At 36.4% G+C, this 17,716-nt stretch overlaps 1 protein-coding gene across 1 annotated transcript; it reads left to right on the top strand.

Moving 5' to 3' along the window:
• The first annotated feature begins 11,650 nt into the window (after positions 1 to 11,650).
• Positions 11,651 to 13,100, top strand: LOC110716695 (endochitinase EP3-like). Its single transcript, XM_021895338.1, has 2 exons — positions 11,651 to 12,106; positions 12,580 to 13,100. Exons 1-2 carry the CDS (start codon positions 11,695 to 11,697, stop codon positions 12,978 to 12,980), a joined length of 813 nt encoding a protein of 270 aa, XP_021751030.1. The 5' UTR covers positions 11,651 to 11,694; the 3' UTR covers positions 12,981 to 13,100.
• Positions 13,101 to 17,716: the final 4,616 nt, after the last annotated feature.

Genomic DNA, 17,716 nt, shown 5'->3' with positions numbered 1-17,716 from the left:
TTATGGTGCGGAAGCTGTTCTTCCAATAGAACACTACGAGCCGACTCTTCGAGTAATGCTATATGACGAAGAGGCAAACTGGGAAGCCATGCGCCTGGCATTAGACTCACTTCCTGAAAGGAGGGGCAATGCTGTCTTGCGCCATGAAATTTACCGCCTGAGAATGACTAGATCATACATCAAAAAAGTACACAGGCGTCCACTCAAAGTGGGGGACTTTGTACTTAGAAAAATGGAAGCAGTTGGAAGGGCTAATGAGTCTGGCAAACTAACTCCCAACTGGGAAGGACCCTACCGAATCTGTGAAGAGGTCAGGGACGGTACCTACCGTCTGGAAACACCAGACGACCAACAGTTGCCTCGAACTTGGAAAGTAGATAATCTTAAGAAATATTTCTTTTGAATGATATAAATAGTCAAGGGCTACTTAATAAAAGTTTGCATACTTAATATTCAATTTTGTACTAAGAGGGGCACGCCTACTAACAAACAACCGGCTACTCTCCATACTCAGTTTTCATTTTTACTTAAGAGGGGCATGCCTACTGACAAACAGTCGGCTACTCTCCATGTTTAATTTTTATTCTTACTTAAGAGGGGCAGGCCGCCTATACATTTACAGTCGCCTATTCTCCATTGAGTATTTCACTTTATCATCAGAGGGGCATGCCGTCTGTACCTTTACAGTCGGCTACTCTCCATTGAGTATTTTACTCTATCTTCAGAGGGGCATGTCGTCTGTACCTTTACAGTCGGCTACTCTCCATTGAGTATTTTACTCTATCTTCAGAGGGGCATGCCGCCTGTACCTTTACAGTCGGCTACTCTCCATTGAATATTTTACTCTATCACCATAGGGGCATGCCGTCTGGACATATAGTCGGCTACTCTCCATAGAAGAGGGCCGACTGGTTCCAAACACACAACCACCCCCCTTATACTTATCTAACAATGATTAGGGCCTGGCCGACCCTGTGCCTAAACAGGCGGCTACCCTCCTCTTACTTAGCACCTACGTTCACCAAGAACTAACCAAGGCCACAGGCCGAATGATCAGACCAGGCGCCAAGCCAACTGATCCAATCTTCAAAACTAATACGACCTGTCCCAACATCATAGCAGGCGTCCGACGGCATCCCTCCGGATGAAATTCGTCGCAGAGAGCAGCTCCCTTTTGGGTGGAACATTGCTCTATAAACTAATTACACGGCACCTATACGACTGTCCCCAAGGGCAACCACGTAGCCGTTTTTGAGACAAGGATAACTCTATCACTAACCAAACCAGTGGTAGCAGTTGACATCTGAGTCAGATGACCGCCTGTATTACTTGCGATAAATGCAGGGGGTACCTCTTGAGTTAATAGCCAACAAACATTGGCGAATCAAAAGGTTCAGCCGGCCTCCGCCGCCTGGTACCTTTACTACTCAAGCAGGAGTGACGGCGACTGAGTAACACCAAAGTTAACTCATAGTCACTCTCTCAAACTTAGTATGGAGCCTAAAGGGTATGAGTCGTCCGCCTGTTTTTAGCAAACAAGGGCTCTCAACCACTACTCCTGCTAGGTTAACAACCTATGAGTTAAAAGCCAACAAACATTGGCGAATAAAGGGGAACAACCGGTACCCACCGCTTGATACCTCTACTACTCAGTTACTTGGCGACTAGGTAACAATCATGTTTACTTGGTCACTCCTTAAAAATTTAGTATGAAACTAAAAAGGTGTTCATACAGCACCTGTTCACACTAGATTAAATATGGCGGGGAACAGTCGGCCTAGACGGCCTAAAGTCTCTAGCCTAAAAACATGACAAGTAGAAAACCACTTTCCTACTTGGTTAATTTTACAAATGACAGGACCGCCTGCCTAAAGGGGATCCAGTCTTTAAAATGGTTCGAATACCGATTGGATAAATGGCCGACTGATCGTCTAGCCTGGAAACAGACAACCATTCGTCCAGGGGCATAGGCGGCGTGACTAACTATCCGTACCTGTCTACAACTATTGGCCATGTAAAACAGTCGGTATAGTGTACAATTGGATATCAGAATATTCAATACTTAAACAAATTTGAAGCAAAACAAAAATATTCATTAAAAAGAAGCCGGTCATTAAAGACCGACAAAAATATTCAGAGCCCCGGCCCCCTGGTCGAGTAAATACAAACAAACGGCACGCAGGCCGGGGAAAGAAGACATAAAGCATATGAAGGGGGCAGATCTTCATTATTAGCAGCTGCCGCCTGGTCAGCACTCTTTTTGCTGGACTCGGCTTCAGTTGCATCCTTCTTCGATGCATTACCCCCAAGCGGCACAAGCGCCACTACCGGCTGCTCCTCCTCCTCCAACGCCTCTTCCTCAGCAGCCGCCAGGATCTCTTGATTATATCTATCAGAACACTGGCGGTACGTTTTTTCCCAGGAAGCAAAGTCGGCATTGGGGAAGAGGCGGCCCCAAGTCATGCGCTGGATTTGAGCAGAGTCTTCCATCATCTCCCGGACCAGCTCTTTCTTTTCTTGCTCGGCCTTTTCCGAGAGATCCTGAGTAAGACTCTTCTCCTGAGTCACCAGGCGTTCCTTTACGCTCGCCAAGGATTTCTCCAAGGTTTCGTATGAGGACATCTTTTGGCGAAGAGGTCTCAGCTCGGTCTTGAGGTTGTTGATGGTCGCCTCCGCTCGCTATTCCTCTTCTGGGCCGCCTCTAACTAAGCCTGGATAGCGGCGGTAGCCTGCGCCTAATAATAAAGAATATCAATTGTCAGAACTTCATTTTGGGCAATTTGAAACATTGCCTTATCACAGTCAGAGGCGGCCATATCTTTTGCAGCCTTTACCTCTTTGTTCTTCCGGTCAAGCGGCTTGCGAAGGCCGTTCACTCGGAGCAGGGCCTAAGTAAAAAGGGGAACATGCGTCAGTTTCCAAACAAAAAAGAAAACAGGCGTCCTGGAATTCAAATACTCAAAAATATGCTAAGTATACCTCAGCAAGGACCCCTGCAATCCCGTCTAGGTCTAGGGTGCCGACACCCCTGACCGCCTCTCTTTCAGCTGGAGGTACGGCCTTGATCATAGACTTGGCCACTTCGACCAAGTCAGGCTCCTGAGGGCCAGTTGCATCAAGCATAAACAAACGGATTAGACCTAGTAAAGGAGGGAGCAAGTCTAAAATTTACAAGGACAATTTCATACTTCTAGGTGGCCCAGCTGGAGTTTTAGAAGAAGTGGCCGGCTGTTTCTCAGCCGCCGCATGTTTCCTGGCAAAACCAGGAGAGCTCGCAACAGTCGTCCTCCGGGCCTTGGGGTCCGGCTGTTGGGAAGAAGAAGCTCTTGGAGCGCCCGTCTAAAAAGAAGAAAAGAGTCAGTATATGCATAAACACAACTCCAAAAAGAGGGTGAAAGGTTCGAAGCCCACCAAGGGTGCCCCCTTGTTGGGGGAGTCGGTTGAAGACTGTTGCATGATGGAGGCCCGCAACATGGCCGCCGCAGTCTTGGAGGCGGTAATTTTGCTCATGGCGTCCGCTGCAAAAACAAATAGCAAAGTTAATAAAAGTCATAACAAGAAATGCACGGAACAACAGAGTATTCGACAGGCCGGCTACCTCTTTAGCACCGACTGCTGAGGCCACAGGCGGCCAAAAAGTACTCGTCGTAGAGCCATTTCAAGCTCGGGACGCAGTGCAGGGGTACTTGCTCTCGTACCCCTGAAGTAGAGTTCACCTTCGACTCTACTTTGAAGAGTCCTTTATCTAGGATCTCTTTCTTAGCCTTGGGGGGAACAGGCGGCATGCTGCGGCCGCCTGCAAGAAGGGGCGGATTCCTGTTCCACCTGTTGAAGCGCTTGTTCAGCTCTATGTCTGAACTCTCAATGATAAGGAAGGTGCTCCGCCAGTCCTTCCATTTGTTTGCTTTACCTCTCGTCATGAGGTAGCCCCTGTGGCTCGTCAATTGATACCAGCCGGTACCGTCTGCCTTAGGGGTCCGACTGAGGTAGTTCATGTGGGCGAAAGCCTCGAAGTTCGGCTCCACCCCGTGCAGTTCGCACCCGGCCACATAGCCGAGTACGTTGACCTAGGAGTTCGGGGCTAACTGCCATAACCCCAACTCTTACCCATCCAAGATCCGCTGAACAGCCGGATGTAGTGGGAAGCGCATCCCAGCCTTGATGACCGCCTCGTAGCAGCCAAAGCAGGCGCCATCATAACTGGTACCAGCCGGCCAGACGATTGTGTCTTCTGGATCCGGCACGAACACTAAAAAGCCGGGGCCCATTGTGTGGTTTGCGATAAAGCTCTCCACTTTCTCTTGCATGGCCGTGATCCGGCCCCGAGGTACCGTGCAGTAGTAGGGGGTATTTTGCTCTCGGTGAGAGGCGGATGGCTCCGCCCAATCGTCCCCCTTCTTTACTGCGTGAGAAAGCCTCGCCTCTTGTAGGCGACTGTTTTTCTCTTCTGTGTCCAGAGAAGCATGGCCAGAAGAGCTAGACTCGGAATCGTCCTCTGACGAGTCCGAAGAGGACGACTCCTCCCTTCTCCCGGAGGGGCCCGCCTCCTCTCCTTTAAAAGGAGCAGGAGAGAATGTAGAATTGTCAACTGTAAAATGGGAAGGGGTCACTTTGACTCCTCCCTCAGAACTGCCGGCTTTCAAGCCGCTTTGTTTCACTTCCACATCTGGGGCCTGGTCAGATGTTTCACTAATCGGCACCCTGTGGGAGGAGTCGTCTGAGTTTGAGATCCTGGCAGTCCTTTTTGTTCTGGCCATCATGCTCTGTATAGACACAGATACAGTCGGACTTTGTATAAAGGGCAAAGATGGGTCCAGAAAAGGGCAGGCGGCACTCCTAGTCCTAGATTCAGCCGTCCCCGGTGACCGGCTGATCACTAACCTAGGTCGTGTCGTGTGCTTCCGTGGTGCCATTTCAAAAAAGAATAAAGTAAAGAGAAAATTAAGAGTAAGAGAACCGACGGTTACCTGAACGAGTGACGATTGATGAAGTTCTGAAAATCCTTTGCAGTCAGCTTGTCAGAGCAGGCGGTAGGCAGAAAGGGTCCAAAATTTCAGAGCAAGTTCAGGGGTCCGAATGTTCTCTCACAAAGTTTTCAAGTGTGAAAATGACCGAAGTCAACACTCCTTTATATAGGCGAAGTGAGAAGGCGAAGGGTCACTTCCAGAATTCAAAATTTTGGCGGGAGAATCTCTCGGCCTCTCGCCGAGTGACGCCTGTAGCAGGTCGTCGCCTGTTACAGGGCGATACCTGTCACAGGTAACACGTGACCAGTCACGTGCCACCTGTGAGGGGCAAATGATTAAGGGATTTTGCTCCCACCAATCGGAATGCGCCACGTGGGCCAATCTGGTCCTGCCAAGTGTCCCCCAGTTGGACATCTCAGGGCTTGCCACGTGGCACACGCTTATTCGTCCACCTTGGACTTATTATGTCATGACACGTGGCATACTCCATGCCTATTGGAGAAGCCGGTCACCTAGGCCCAACTTCCGAGGGAAGCCCAATCAGCCCAAGGTTAACCTAAACCTAGATTGGCACGTTTCCCGAGGTTATAAATACCTCCCTTAATCCTCATTAAGGGAGATAACGCAAAAAACGCAGATTACACACATTAAACACTCTCACCTAGAGAGACCCAATCACTTTAATTTCCGCATTAATTACTCCTTAATCAAGTACTAACTTGACCGTCGGAGGCGGATCTCCAATCATCCGGAGCATCCGTTTGTTTTGCAGGTACAGGCGTCCGGTTCCAGTCTCGGAATTGTAACTCTCCCGCAGGACATCAGAAAACCCCGAAACACCAGCAATGACACGTGTCATTTTTTGGTGTGTCCTTAGTATATTTTTTTTTTAAAAAAATAAAAGTATTTAATAATTAACAAAAAATATACGCAAAATATATACTTCCAAAAATCGTATAATAAATATTTATTAACTTAAATATCTAACCATATCTTTGCATAAATAAATTCCTATATTAGTGATTACTTTTTTTTTTGATAAAGGTTGAAAAACTGTGCATGGCACGGGATCTAACCTAGTAATATACTAAAAGACACACCAGCAATGACACGTGTCATTTTCTGGTGTGTCCCTTAGTTTCGGTTTTTATTTTTTATTTTTTTTATTAGGAAACAAATCTTAAACAAAAATAAAGTATAATATACAAACTTATACATAAATAAAAGATTCGATGTATTCTTAACAACTATATAATACAGAGTATTATGTAAAAAGAAAAAATAAATTCAAATTTAGCTTCAACATAATTTTTGTCGTGTCATGTACTTCAATAATTACATTTATTTTTTTATTTAATACTCCTATCTTTATAAACTAATACAATATATTTAGAAGCTTCAAGAAATTAATTAGAATATTAAAAATTACTTAAAATAAAATATTTGATAAATCCTTCCACAAAAATATTAACAACTACTGAGTATAAATTTTAGGGGAAAAATTGATTCTTAACATGTCACATACTGAGTGTAATGTACTACGTTTATTACAACACCAATTTAATTACTAAAAAATTAAAACAGAAATATATTTATGAGTTAAAACGTAATACATAGCTTTAAGAAATTCATTTGGTTAATAAGCAACAAAAATGATACTAATATGTTGGTCAAATATACAAATATATATAGGCTAGGTATTGTCAAATGCGTATATTAAAATACCTATCTGGCTAACGGTCTCTTTCACAATAAATTCATTATACTATTTTAGACAAATTTATATTTTTTGAAAAACAAATGTATGTTTAATTAAACTATAGTATTTTTTCCCAAAAAAAAAAAAGTATTTTGTTTTTTTTTTAAAAATAAAACTATTCATTATAGTATTTTTTTTTGATTTTTTTAACAAATGTATGTGTTTTTTTAAATTAAATGTTAATTTCATTAAAGAAAATTATTTTAAATTACTGTGCATGACACGGAATCCAATCTAGTCTATTAACTATTACTAAAACAGAAAATTACAAACATCATGCTCTCCTCAAATTGTATACGTGTCTCTCTCTCATAAATTTTTTTTTCGCCTAATGCACTTATGATGTCATATATATTTTTGGTTTTTTTTAGAATAGTTTTTTTTTTATTATTTTTTTAAAATCATTTCTATTTCAATCTTTGATTGTGTCAATAAATAAAACCATAATATAATTTTTTTGGTTGGAATTGAATAAAATTGATATTGAGGTAAAATATTTTAGGTAACTATGACATTTTTTTTAAAAAAATTTGTAAGGTTTTCCTGTTATTAATGTGTGTTAAAAATAAGGATTGTGCAAGCAACCTAGCTACGAAGTCATGTAATAATAATATGGATGTTTGTTACACAAAAATGAACTAACGTTGTCGTTAAATGTTACTGTTGTTTCGCGTATTTCCAAGGTGCTTCAATTTATTCATTTTTTTATTACATCGCTTCCATTTATTTAAGTTACATGTATTTTTAATTTGTATTTCGAACTCTTAGATATATAAATCCGTAACCATATGGTTTGATTAGATCATATTGACTTTTATTTTTATATTTTGTTACTAAGTAATTTATGATGAAATATGCGTATGTTTTTATGATCTAATTTATAAGTATGTACGAGAAAATAATAAATAGAAACACTTTATTTCATTCTAATAATTTTTTCAATCCGTGCATCGCACATGTCTAATCTAGTATTATATAAAGTAATCACCAAAGATTATTCTAGAATTACACGTGTCGCGTCCACATTAAAAAAAATCCCGCCAAAAATTTTCTTTTTATATTTTTTTTCCTTAAAAAATATAATAAGATAATTGATAAAAAAAAAGAAGAAGAATGTACCACCTAAATAATAGAACAATACAACAGCTATATATAATTATAATTTTCTTTTCCTATAAGTATTCGAGCGTTGCTCGGGCAAAAAAACTAGTACTATATAAAGTAATCACCAAGATTATTCTAGAATTACACGTGTCGCGTCCACATTAAAAAATTTCCCACCAAAATTTTTATTTTTTATTTTTTTCCCTTAAAAAATTTAATAAGTTAATTGATTAAAAAAAAAGAATATACCGCCTAAATAATAGAACAATAACAACAACTATATATAATTAAAATATTTTTTTTCCTGTGAATATCCGAGCGTCGTTCGGACAAAGAACTAGTTATTTCTAAATTAAACCACTCAATTATCGGGTGAACCTGAATCGGTTGAAAACAATATGTATAAATATAATATCCTATGAATCCTAGAACTAAGCCAATTATAAAACTACATAATACTTTTACTATTACAATCACATAAACTCTATAGAAGTTCTCTGGCATATTCATGTCATCTAGATCACCATCTAATCCTGAGACTGTCGGAATGAGAGTGGTGAACAACATAAGTAACATGAAAACCTGAAAAATAAATTAATAAACAGACTTAAGTTACAAAAGGCTACATTTACAATAAAATTGGTAAAATTAGAATTGGTGTATGTAGTATTGTAGTGCTATATCATAGAGTTAGCAGAACCAACAATCTTTTCAAGCGGTCCAAATCAATTAAAACTAACTCATAATTAAACATTTGCTGGCCTTTTAAACTACTTACACGTGATTATAAAGTTCAAATTTATTTCATACTTTTTAACTTATACGAAGTATATTTTTAACTACAAATCCAAAATAGATCATATTCCAATACAATACAATACAATATCTATTTATATTTTAGTTTCGTATTGCACATAGATTGAACTTGCATATTATTTCTCCATATTAAGTAAATCATTTGCAAGGTTTGATATTTATCTTTTAATTGTTTTGCATATTAATGTATACATTTATAATTTTCTTGTGAATTTGGCCAGTTTCTCACGTGTACTATATCTTAATTTAAACAATACATTCCTAAATCAAAATATGTCATTTCTACCCATTTTAGTGATCATATATGCACTAATTTTAAGCCTTTACAAGCATTACAAATAAATATATACAAGTATTGACTTATACTAGAAAGCTAAAAATAAACTCAAGCTAAGGGAAGATAATCAATTATATATATTATTGGAGAGAGTTTGTCATAAATTTGAATTGACTTATATTTAGTAAAACTATAATCCAAAACCAATAAATAATTCAAATTTGTAATCACCTTGAAGTTTTTAGCATCTTCGAATTGTTCATTCTTCTTCCTTTTATTAATTGTCATTGATGTTTCAAAACGATTGTTCATTCTTCTTCCTTTTATATGTTGCCCTTGATGCTTCAAAACTCGCCATGTTATTGCAAATGGTAATTTCATTTATGCAACCCTAAGCTAGCTAACATCTCAAGTTAATTGACACTTTTGCATTATTGCATGTAAAATATCACTTTGATTTGAAATTTTGATTGTATGGAAGTTTAGAATACCATTAATTAATTATGAAATTCATACTTAATTTTAACAATAAAAAATGAATCAAGCATACACTAAATTTAGTAAATATGTATATGAGTAATCCCATCTTATTAGCTTTCTTCACCTTGTTCTTTTAATAGTCCATATAACTATTTTTTAAAAGAAGGGTTAGAAATACGTTTAGATATTATAAAAAAAATATATTTTAATCATTAAAATTTACCTAGATTGTTGACAGGGGTAATGAGTTTAGTACTTTCACTTACTTCCTTTGTTTTTTAAGTTGACTTTTGCCTCTACTAATATTAATTACTTTGACTTTTATTGTGATATATTTTCGAGATAAAACATATTTTATTTGTCTCAACATTTTCCAAAAAATAATTGTTGTTGTACAAAATTGAAGATATTATTATTTAAATTATGCACTGCCAAACGTACCTAAAAATGGTCAACTAAAATAAAATGGAGAAAATATAAGATTGTTACTCATATTATTTTATTTTAGAATATGAAATACACCTTTTGATTAAGAACTATTGTTCCTAGTAAATATCACAAAAGATAAGCAAAATGTATTTTATGAAATTAAAATTCAAATTAAAATAGGCTACTTCTAATTTCAATATTTTTAATTATAGCATGTTCATGATTATATCTGTATATTGATCTTGCTCATTCATCATGGCTTCATTTATAAAAGGCTCAGTTTTACTGTTGTAGATTGACTCTAGCTCAAATTCAAATAAACAAGGCATTCGTGAGCTAAGCTCAAACAACAAATAACTTGGGCGAGCCAAACTCGAACAAAAACAATAACAAATAAAGCTCAGCTTGGTAGGTTGACATAGATTTTATGTGTTTCCTATCTAGCCTAATGTTGAAGCATATCATTTCAAAATAACATATCTAATTATTGATAAAAGTTGAGAGATAGAGTTAATTTAACACTTTATCACAAAGTTAAAGAGTTACTTCTCTTAGTGACATGTGGTTTTGGGATGGAATTTCTTTGGACTTGTGAAGTAGACATCTTCTTTATTGCGGGTGCAAAGAAGCAGACTCATCTTTGAAACTTACCTTGAGTCCTTAAGCAGGCTAATACTTGACTAAACTCAACTAGTTGACATCCGTAGTCATAGTATGATATGATTTAAAAGTTTAAACTCTCAAGAAACTGTAATAATCACAAATAAAAAAAAAAAAAAAAAAAGCATAGTTATCCGTAGTAAACCTCTTATTTCCTTGAAAAAACATAATAAATTTAACACAGTCAACTATCTAGAAGGAAGATAATCCATGGAAACATTATTTTATATTTCGCTTAGTTTGAACAAGTCTAGAAGCCCACAACCTAGTAATAATAATTGGCATACTACATACTGTCTTATTCCATAACATATAAAAATATATAATATAATATCAAAAAATTTTATTTAAAACTTCTTCGAGATATAGCTTTAACCATAAAAAAATTATATTAAATATTAACTAAAATTATTAAAAACTTAAAATTGAAACTACTTGCACATTAAAATGAATAAAACTACATGTCTCAAGAACAAGTTTTTGTTTTTTTTTATATACATTAATGTTATTTTAATAAAATTGCATCCTCTAAACTAATTTTTTTTAACACATTATATGAAATACTACTATTTTTTATCAAAAATTTTAACAATTTGACCATAAAATGGAAATATGTATTGGATTATAACTTTATTATAATCAAGTAGACATTTTTATGTGTATGGCCACATGATCGGGTTACTTATACTGATGAGTTCACTTATTTACGGGTTACTCATTCGGTTAAGGCTTACTCGTATACAATAAACGTAGTAACCAATTGAGTAACCCCCTGAATAAGCAATATTTGACCAATTGAGTATCCCCTAAATAAGTAACCAAGCGAGAATGCGCTAATCTACTAAGTAACATCTTAATAAGTAATCGCGGTCATACAGTGTGACCAGCCGCAGTATATAGACAACGTATTATAAGATGCGTGAAGGAATTATTATAAATTAAAATAATTTCCAAAAAATACGTTAGAGTCAAAGTCAAATGTCAATACTTTGAACGTATGCGCCGTATAGAATCGCCATAAAATATTAAATAATGAACAAGTGTGACAATAATTAGCGGATTTGGACAATCTCTTAGCGTAATAGCAACTAACTAAGCTAACTTCTTCCCTAGGTAACCTCTCTCATTTTCTTCTATATAAACCTATTTACTCATGTTGAGTTTCCTCATCCAACTCATCAAAACAAACCTCTAAGACCAAAATGTCTTCCCTAAGGCCAATTTTCGCCATACTTGTGGTGGTTACTTGTATGTCAAGTTACCTAGTTGTAGCCCAAAACTGTGGCTGTGGCCCTGGTGTTTGTTGCAGCCAGTGGGGTTACTGCGGTAATGATGATGCCTATTGCGGTGAAGGGTGCCGCGAAGGCCCTTGCTTTTCTACGAACCCGACACCAAGCGGTGGTGGTGGTTCGATTTCTGATTTGGTGACTGATGCCTTCTTTAATGGAATAATTGATCAAGCTAGCTCTAGTTGTGCGGGTAAAAACTTCTATAGTAGGTCTTCTTTCTTGGATGCTCTCAGTTTCTACCCCGAGTTCGGAACTGGAGGATCCGGTGATGATACTAAGCGTGAAGTTGCTGCCTTCTTTGCTCATGTCACCCATGAAACTGGACGTAAGTTAAATTCTCCCCTTGTCCGATATTGATGATATTTCATATCTCTAACAAACTTTATTATAAAAAAAAATCTATAACTCAAATAATATACGAAGTAGTAAGTTATCAATAATTAATATATAGAGTACTCCTTTTTTGCTTCTTATTAATCTTTAAACTTAGGTGATACTTAAATAACAATTTTAGTGTTCAATATTTTTTTTTTTTAAGTTTATAGTTAAAGCCCACAATTGATTCTACATTCCGCATATTTATGTCACGCTAACCTCATAAGAATAAGTAACCTGACCATGTGGCCATTCACATATAAAAATTATATTTTGAAAAATGAGTGGTGGATGAAATTTAATTAAAACTTGTGACATTATTCTTGTGTGACATTATTCTTGTCAAGCGGACTCATTTATACATTTTTGTTACGCAAAATTTTACTCTAACAACTAACTAGATAAAACTTTGCTCATTTGCAGATTTTTGTTACATTGAGGAGATTGCAAAAGCAACTTATTGTAAGGATAGTACAGATTGGCCATGTAACCCAGATAAGCAATACTACGGCCGAGGACCAATTCAGATCACATGGAACTACAACTACGGACCAGCCGGTCAAAGCATTGGATTCGATGGCTTAAATGCACCAGAAACAGTTGCCAACGATCCAACTATTGCGTTTAGGACAGCCTTTTGGTTTTGGATGAACAATGTACACTCCCTTATCGTCTCCGGCCAAGGGTTCGGGTCCACCATTCGAGCTATCAACGGTGGAGAATGTGGTGGGGGGAACACACCGGCAGTTGATGCTCGTGTTGGGTACTACACTACATATTGTAGCCAGCTTGGTGTTTCACCCGGTGATAACCTTTCATGTTAAATTAGTTATAACATGTCTTAATATGTATAACAAACTTTATTATATATTATAATAACAAAAGAAATTAAGTATGAAAAAAAAATGATCATGTATATGTAAACTCGTGACAGTTTAATTGTATGTGTTGTTTCATTGTATCATTTCTAATTTTTTTTTTTTTTTTTTTTGACATCGACAAACACAAAACAAATTAAGTAACAAAGCAAGTAAAGTTGGTTCTGCACTCATTTGCTCGTATATGTGCCTTGTGAACTTGGTCCCTGCTAACCTTCCATACTACGAAAGTGTGAAGACTATTTGCTTGTTTCCTTATGTTCTTGATCGTCCATAAACTCCCCATATCCGGCTCTTGTCTTCTATCAAGAATGCTCACCAAGTTAACACAATCCGTGAGCAAAAATATCATTTCTGAATTGATGATAAAAGAAATAAATATTAAGCCATCTTTAGGCTAATTGTTGGAACATACATCAAATAAATGTAAAGTGTATTTGAGTTACATTAGAAGAATAAGGTATATATATATCCCTTAGAATTCAATAGCTTCAAGCCTTCAAGTTTCTGTGATAGGAAAAAAAAAAAAAAAAAAAAAAAACCAAAGAGGCGAAATCAATCCCAAGAGTAGCGCTAGTTCCACATATAATAAAAAGAATAAAAAGAAGCATCCACTCATCACAAGGTTATTTAGGCAATTTTAGGCGTGTAAGGCGAATTGATGTCATGACCATTTATACCTAAAAGCATTTTTATAACGTCCTTGAAACATAAAAATCAATATCAGTTACACACTTACAATCTTACATAGCAAGTCTTGTGTGGTGCGACTAATTCATGGTGTACATATGTAGCCGCATTTTATTATAAGATGAGTAGCCTTTATTCATTAAGTATGAGTAACCTTATATTGTTAGAAGAGTAATCCGGAAAAATTGAAAAAAAATATAATAATCTCATTTTTAGTATGAGTATTGACACTTAAGACCCCTAAAGGTTAAAATAAACATTATAACAACAACAAATAACTACAGGTATAATAATGGATCTAATGCTTTGTACATTATAAGTTATAATCGTGTTTCACAAGGCGAATCTTTATACATTGAAACAACTCTCCATAAATTACAAAGTCTGTTTATATTTACTTAAGTTTAATTTAGTTTAGTTCAGTTCAGTTCAGCTCTTAATTTCCCTTTCTTATAAAATATTCAGTTCAATTAATTAAGTTCAGTTCACTTCAGCTCATTTCAGTAAATGTGAACAGGTTCTAAGGCTAGAAAATGAATTGAACAACTCTCCATAACTAACTAGGAGCGCCAACCGCTGGCGAAGAGCAGGTGGCTAGAGAGTTTGCTAGCGGTGGAAGGGATAAAGATGGGGTTTTCTAGAGAATTTGTTGAATATTTGCATTCCATTTAAAGAAAGTCATAGCAACAATAGCTCACGTCTTCATTTCTTAATACGATGATTATGCCGATTATGCACATACGACTACGAGTAATTAATAATGAACGATTCATTTCTTTAACTTTGGTCAATGTTAAATGTAATCATTGGCATTCATAATTAAATAAGATTGTTCCCAGAAAAAGATGCTTCACATGCTATTCCGAACGCCATTTATAGAATATTGCTGTCAACTCTTCAAACGGTCTAATTTTATTTATTTATTTTCACAAATTTATTTAATTACCTCACATGCTTAATCATAATGCTTCATGTTTTGAAATCTTATATATAATTGCAGAGTCAGTGAATGAGGAGCCTCCAAAACCTCATCCCTCAACTCTCATGCATTTAGTTTTTTTATTTTTAAAAATCGATAACCACCAATTCTTTCCTTTTTGTTTTTTTTTCAAGGGACTACTAATAACATTTCACTTTGTTTTTTTTTTGGTATGTAGTATAACATATGGCATGCATTATCACGAGTATACAATTCCTTTATCAACAATTTATTATAGCACTCAACATCCCCAACATTTCATTTTTTTTAAACACTACGTACTAACATTTCACTTTGTTTTATGAGTATTTTTTTGGTACATAGTATAATATATGTCATGCATTAGCACGAGTATACATTTCCTTTATCAACAAGTCACTATAGTACTCTAAATCCCCAACCCTTCAATTATGCATTTTTTAGGGATTACCCTCCAAACATTTTCCACATCTTTAATCATAAAAAAAAAAAAAAAAAGTACAACACGTTTTTGTGCAACTGGCCTCAGCAAATAACTACTTGCAAGTTGCAACAGAACAATTTATGCAACTCCTAGAGCAAGACAATAACTCATATGACACTAACCGAGTAACACGAGTAACCCCTATAACACTGAACGGGTAACCTTCTTTGAAAAAGTAAACCCCATAATAGCATTGCTTGGCCACTGACATAAAAAAATAAAACCCTGTTTTTAAAGCTTCTAAGCAAAGCATAGAATATCATATTTCAGCATAGCACAACAAGTGTCAGTACATTATTAATAAGATTATTAATACTCAATACAACAGAGCTAATTAGGCTTCAGCAGAACCGACCAATCCAAAATCGACCATTACAGCTCAAGTCTAAATTACAACATCAAAATCAACTTTTCATATTTTAAATATATTTTTTCTTATATATCTCGTGCATTCTGCACAGGTACACTCTAGTCTATATTATAATTGTAGAGTCATTTAACGAGAGCCCTTCAAATCCCCAATCCTCAACTCTCATGTGTTGACCCTTATGAGGTTTTGATGATGATGTTAAGAATTGAGCAAACTTCCTTTTAATAAGGATTTTCTAGTGTTGTGATGTTGGCAGGTTCAATAAGCGTAGAGGGCTGAAGTAGGAACTGGAACAAAGGAACTTTAGAAGATCCATGAGGACAAGTAAAGAACAGAAGAAGAGTTCCAGCAATGGAACTTCCCGAAGTTTCTCAACAGGAACTTCAAACGGGTTGTAACGACCTGGTTCTGGTGTAATGTTGGGGCAAGCCTCAACAATCAAGGATCAACACAAAGATCAAGATATCAACCGAAGAAGATGGACTTCATAACTTATAGTTGTGTAAAAGATAAGTTTGTTTTCGTAGGATGATGTAAACATATAAATGATAGATATGCATGGAACTTATTAGAAATCAGATAAAGCTTGGCAAACTAATTAATTCGTCAAAGATAATTATAAGCTTTATGAAAAAGTACTTAATTAATTTTATCTTATAAAATCTGGTTTAACTTGGTTTTATCTTTTTCATAAAATTCTATCTTTTAACAAAAACGAATTTGATAAAATTTGGTTTTCATAAAAACGAAATTTAAATCTGTTTGGTTTCGGTTTTAAGGAAGATAAGATCAGATTTCTGTTTGATCTATCTTGTTTACGAAAACCCTAGTCTGAGAAGCTGAGAAACTCCTATAAATATAGAAGTATTTCAGCTTAGCAAGATGAGAGTTTTAAGGGTGAAAACCACTTAGTACTTAAGAGTAAGTTTGCCAAAGGTTCAAGCTTTATCATTTTGATTTCGGGTTTCATGTGTAGCTTTCCATTTATGTGTTAGAGTGTGTCTTTGAGTTGTAATTGGTTTTGGGGTGAGATTGTGAATTCTCTTAAATTCACTTTTGAGTGTATGAGTTTGAATTCTCTAAAATTCGAGTGGTAGTCAGTCACCTTGAGTGTGTCTTGGGGTGCACAGTGGGAAAAGGAACCTGAGTGTGTCTTAGGTGGAGAAAGGAACCTGAGTGTGTCTTTGGTAAAAAAAGGTGCCTGAGTTTGTTTGAGGTCTGATAGGATAGGTTCTTATCAATCAGCAAGTGTCTTAGGAGGAACTTGCGAAGCAAAGGTCTGTGTAATAGGTTGTACTAGGAGAGTTGCCTATTATAGTGGAATTTATTTATAAGCCCCAATAGGGCAGAGGTTTTACTTCCAGTTAGGCACTGGAAGGTTTCCTCGTAAAACTTGTTGTGTGCTTTAAGTTTTTTTATGTTTTTATTGTTTATTTCCGCATAAGTTTCGCGATTGGAACTTACTACCATTTACCCCCCCTCTTGTAGTAATTCATCTAAACTAACAATTGGTATCAGAGCAGGTTCTCACGAAGTTACAAGCAACCTTGTAGAGTAAAGTTCCTGAAGAGATGAATGCTCACGAGAAACTTAAAGAAGGATATTCAACCCAAAGACCACCAATGTTCAATGGCAAGTTTTATTCATACTGGAAGAATAGAATGGAGATATTCATCAAAGCTGAAAATTACCAAGTATGGAGAGTCATTGAAAGTGGTGACTTCGAGGTAACAAAAACCAATGCAAACAAAGAGGTAATCCCTAAACCCATAGCTGAATTTGATAAAGAAGATTACGAAAAATATGAGTTAAATGCTCTAGATGACAAAATCTTGCATTGTGGACTAGGACCCCATGAGCACAATAGAATCATGGGTTGTAAGTCTGCAAAGCAGATTTGGGATTTACTGCAAGTGACACATGAAGGAACGAATGAAGTTAAACGTTCCAAAATTGACTTACTAATGTCAAAATATGAAAGATTTGAAATGCTACACAAAGAATCCATTCAGGATATGTTCACTAGATTTACTAACATTATCAATGAGTTAGAATCTTTAGGCAAGTCCATACCCATTGATGAACAGGTAAGGAAAGTCCTTAGAAGTCTTCCTCAAGATGAGAGGTGGAGATCCAGGGTCACTGCCCTCCAAGGACTTCACCAAGTTCAACCTTGAACA

This window comes from Chenopodium quinoa, unplaced genomic scaffold (genome assembly GCF_001683475.1).
Source record: "Chenopodium quinoa cultivar QQ74 unplaced genomic scaffold, ASM168347v1, whole genome shotgun sequence".
Taxonomy (NCBI): Eukaryota; Viridiplantae; Streptophyta; class Magnoliopsida; order Caryophyllales; family Amaranthaceae; genus Chenopodium; species Chenopodium quinoa.
This window is presented reverse-complemented; position numbering and strand designations above follow the sequence as displayed.

Bases quoted from the DNA above. Each gene is read 5' to 3' on its own strand.
- LOC110716695 (XM_021895338.1), top strand. From the start codon at position 11,695: ATGTCTTCCCTAAGGCCAATTTTCGCCATACTTGTGGTGGTTACTTGT. The intron at 12,107-12,579 runs GTAAGTTAAATT...GCTCATTTGCAG, and splicing joins TGTCACCCATGAAACTGGAC to ATTTTTGTTACATTGAGGAG.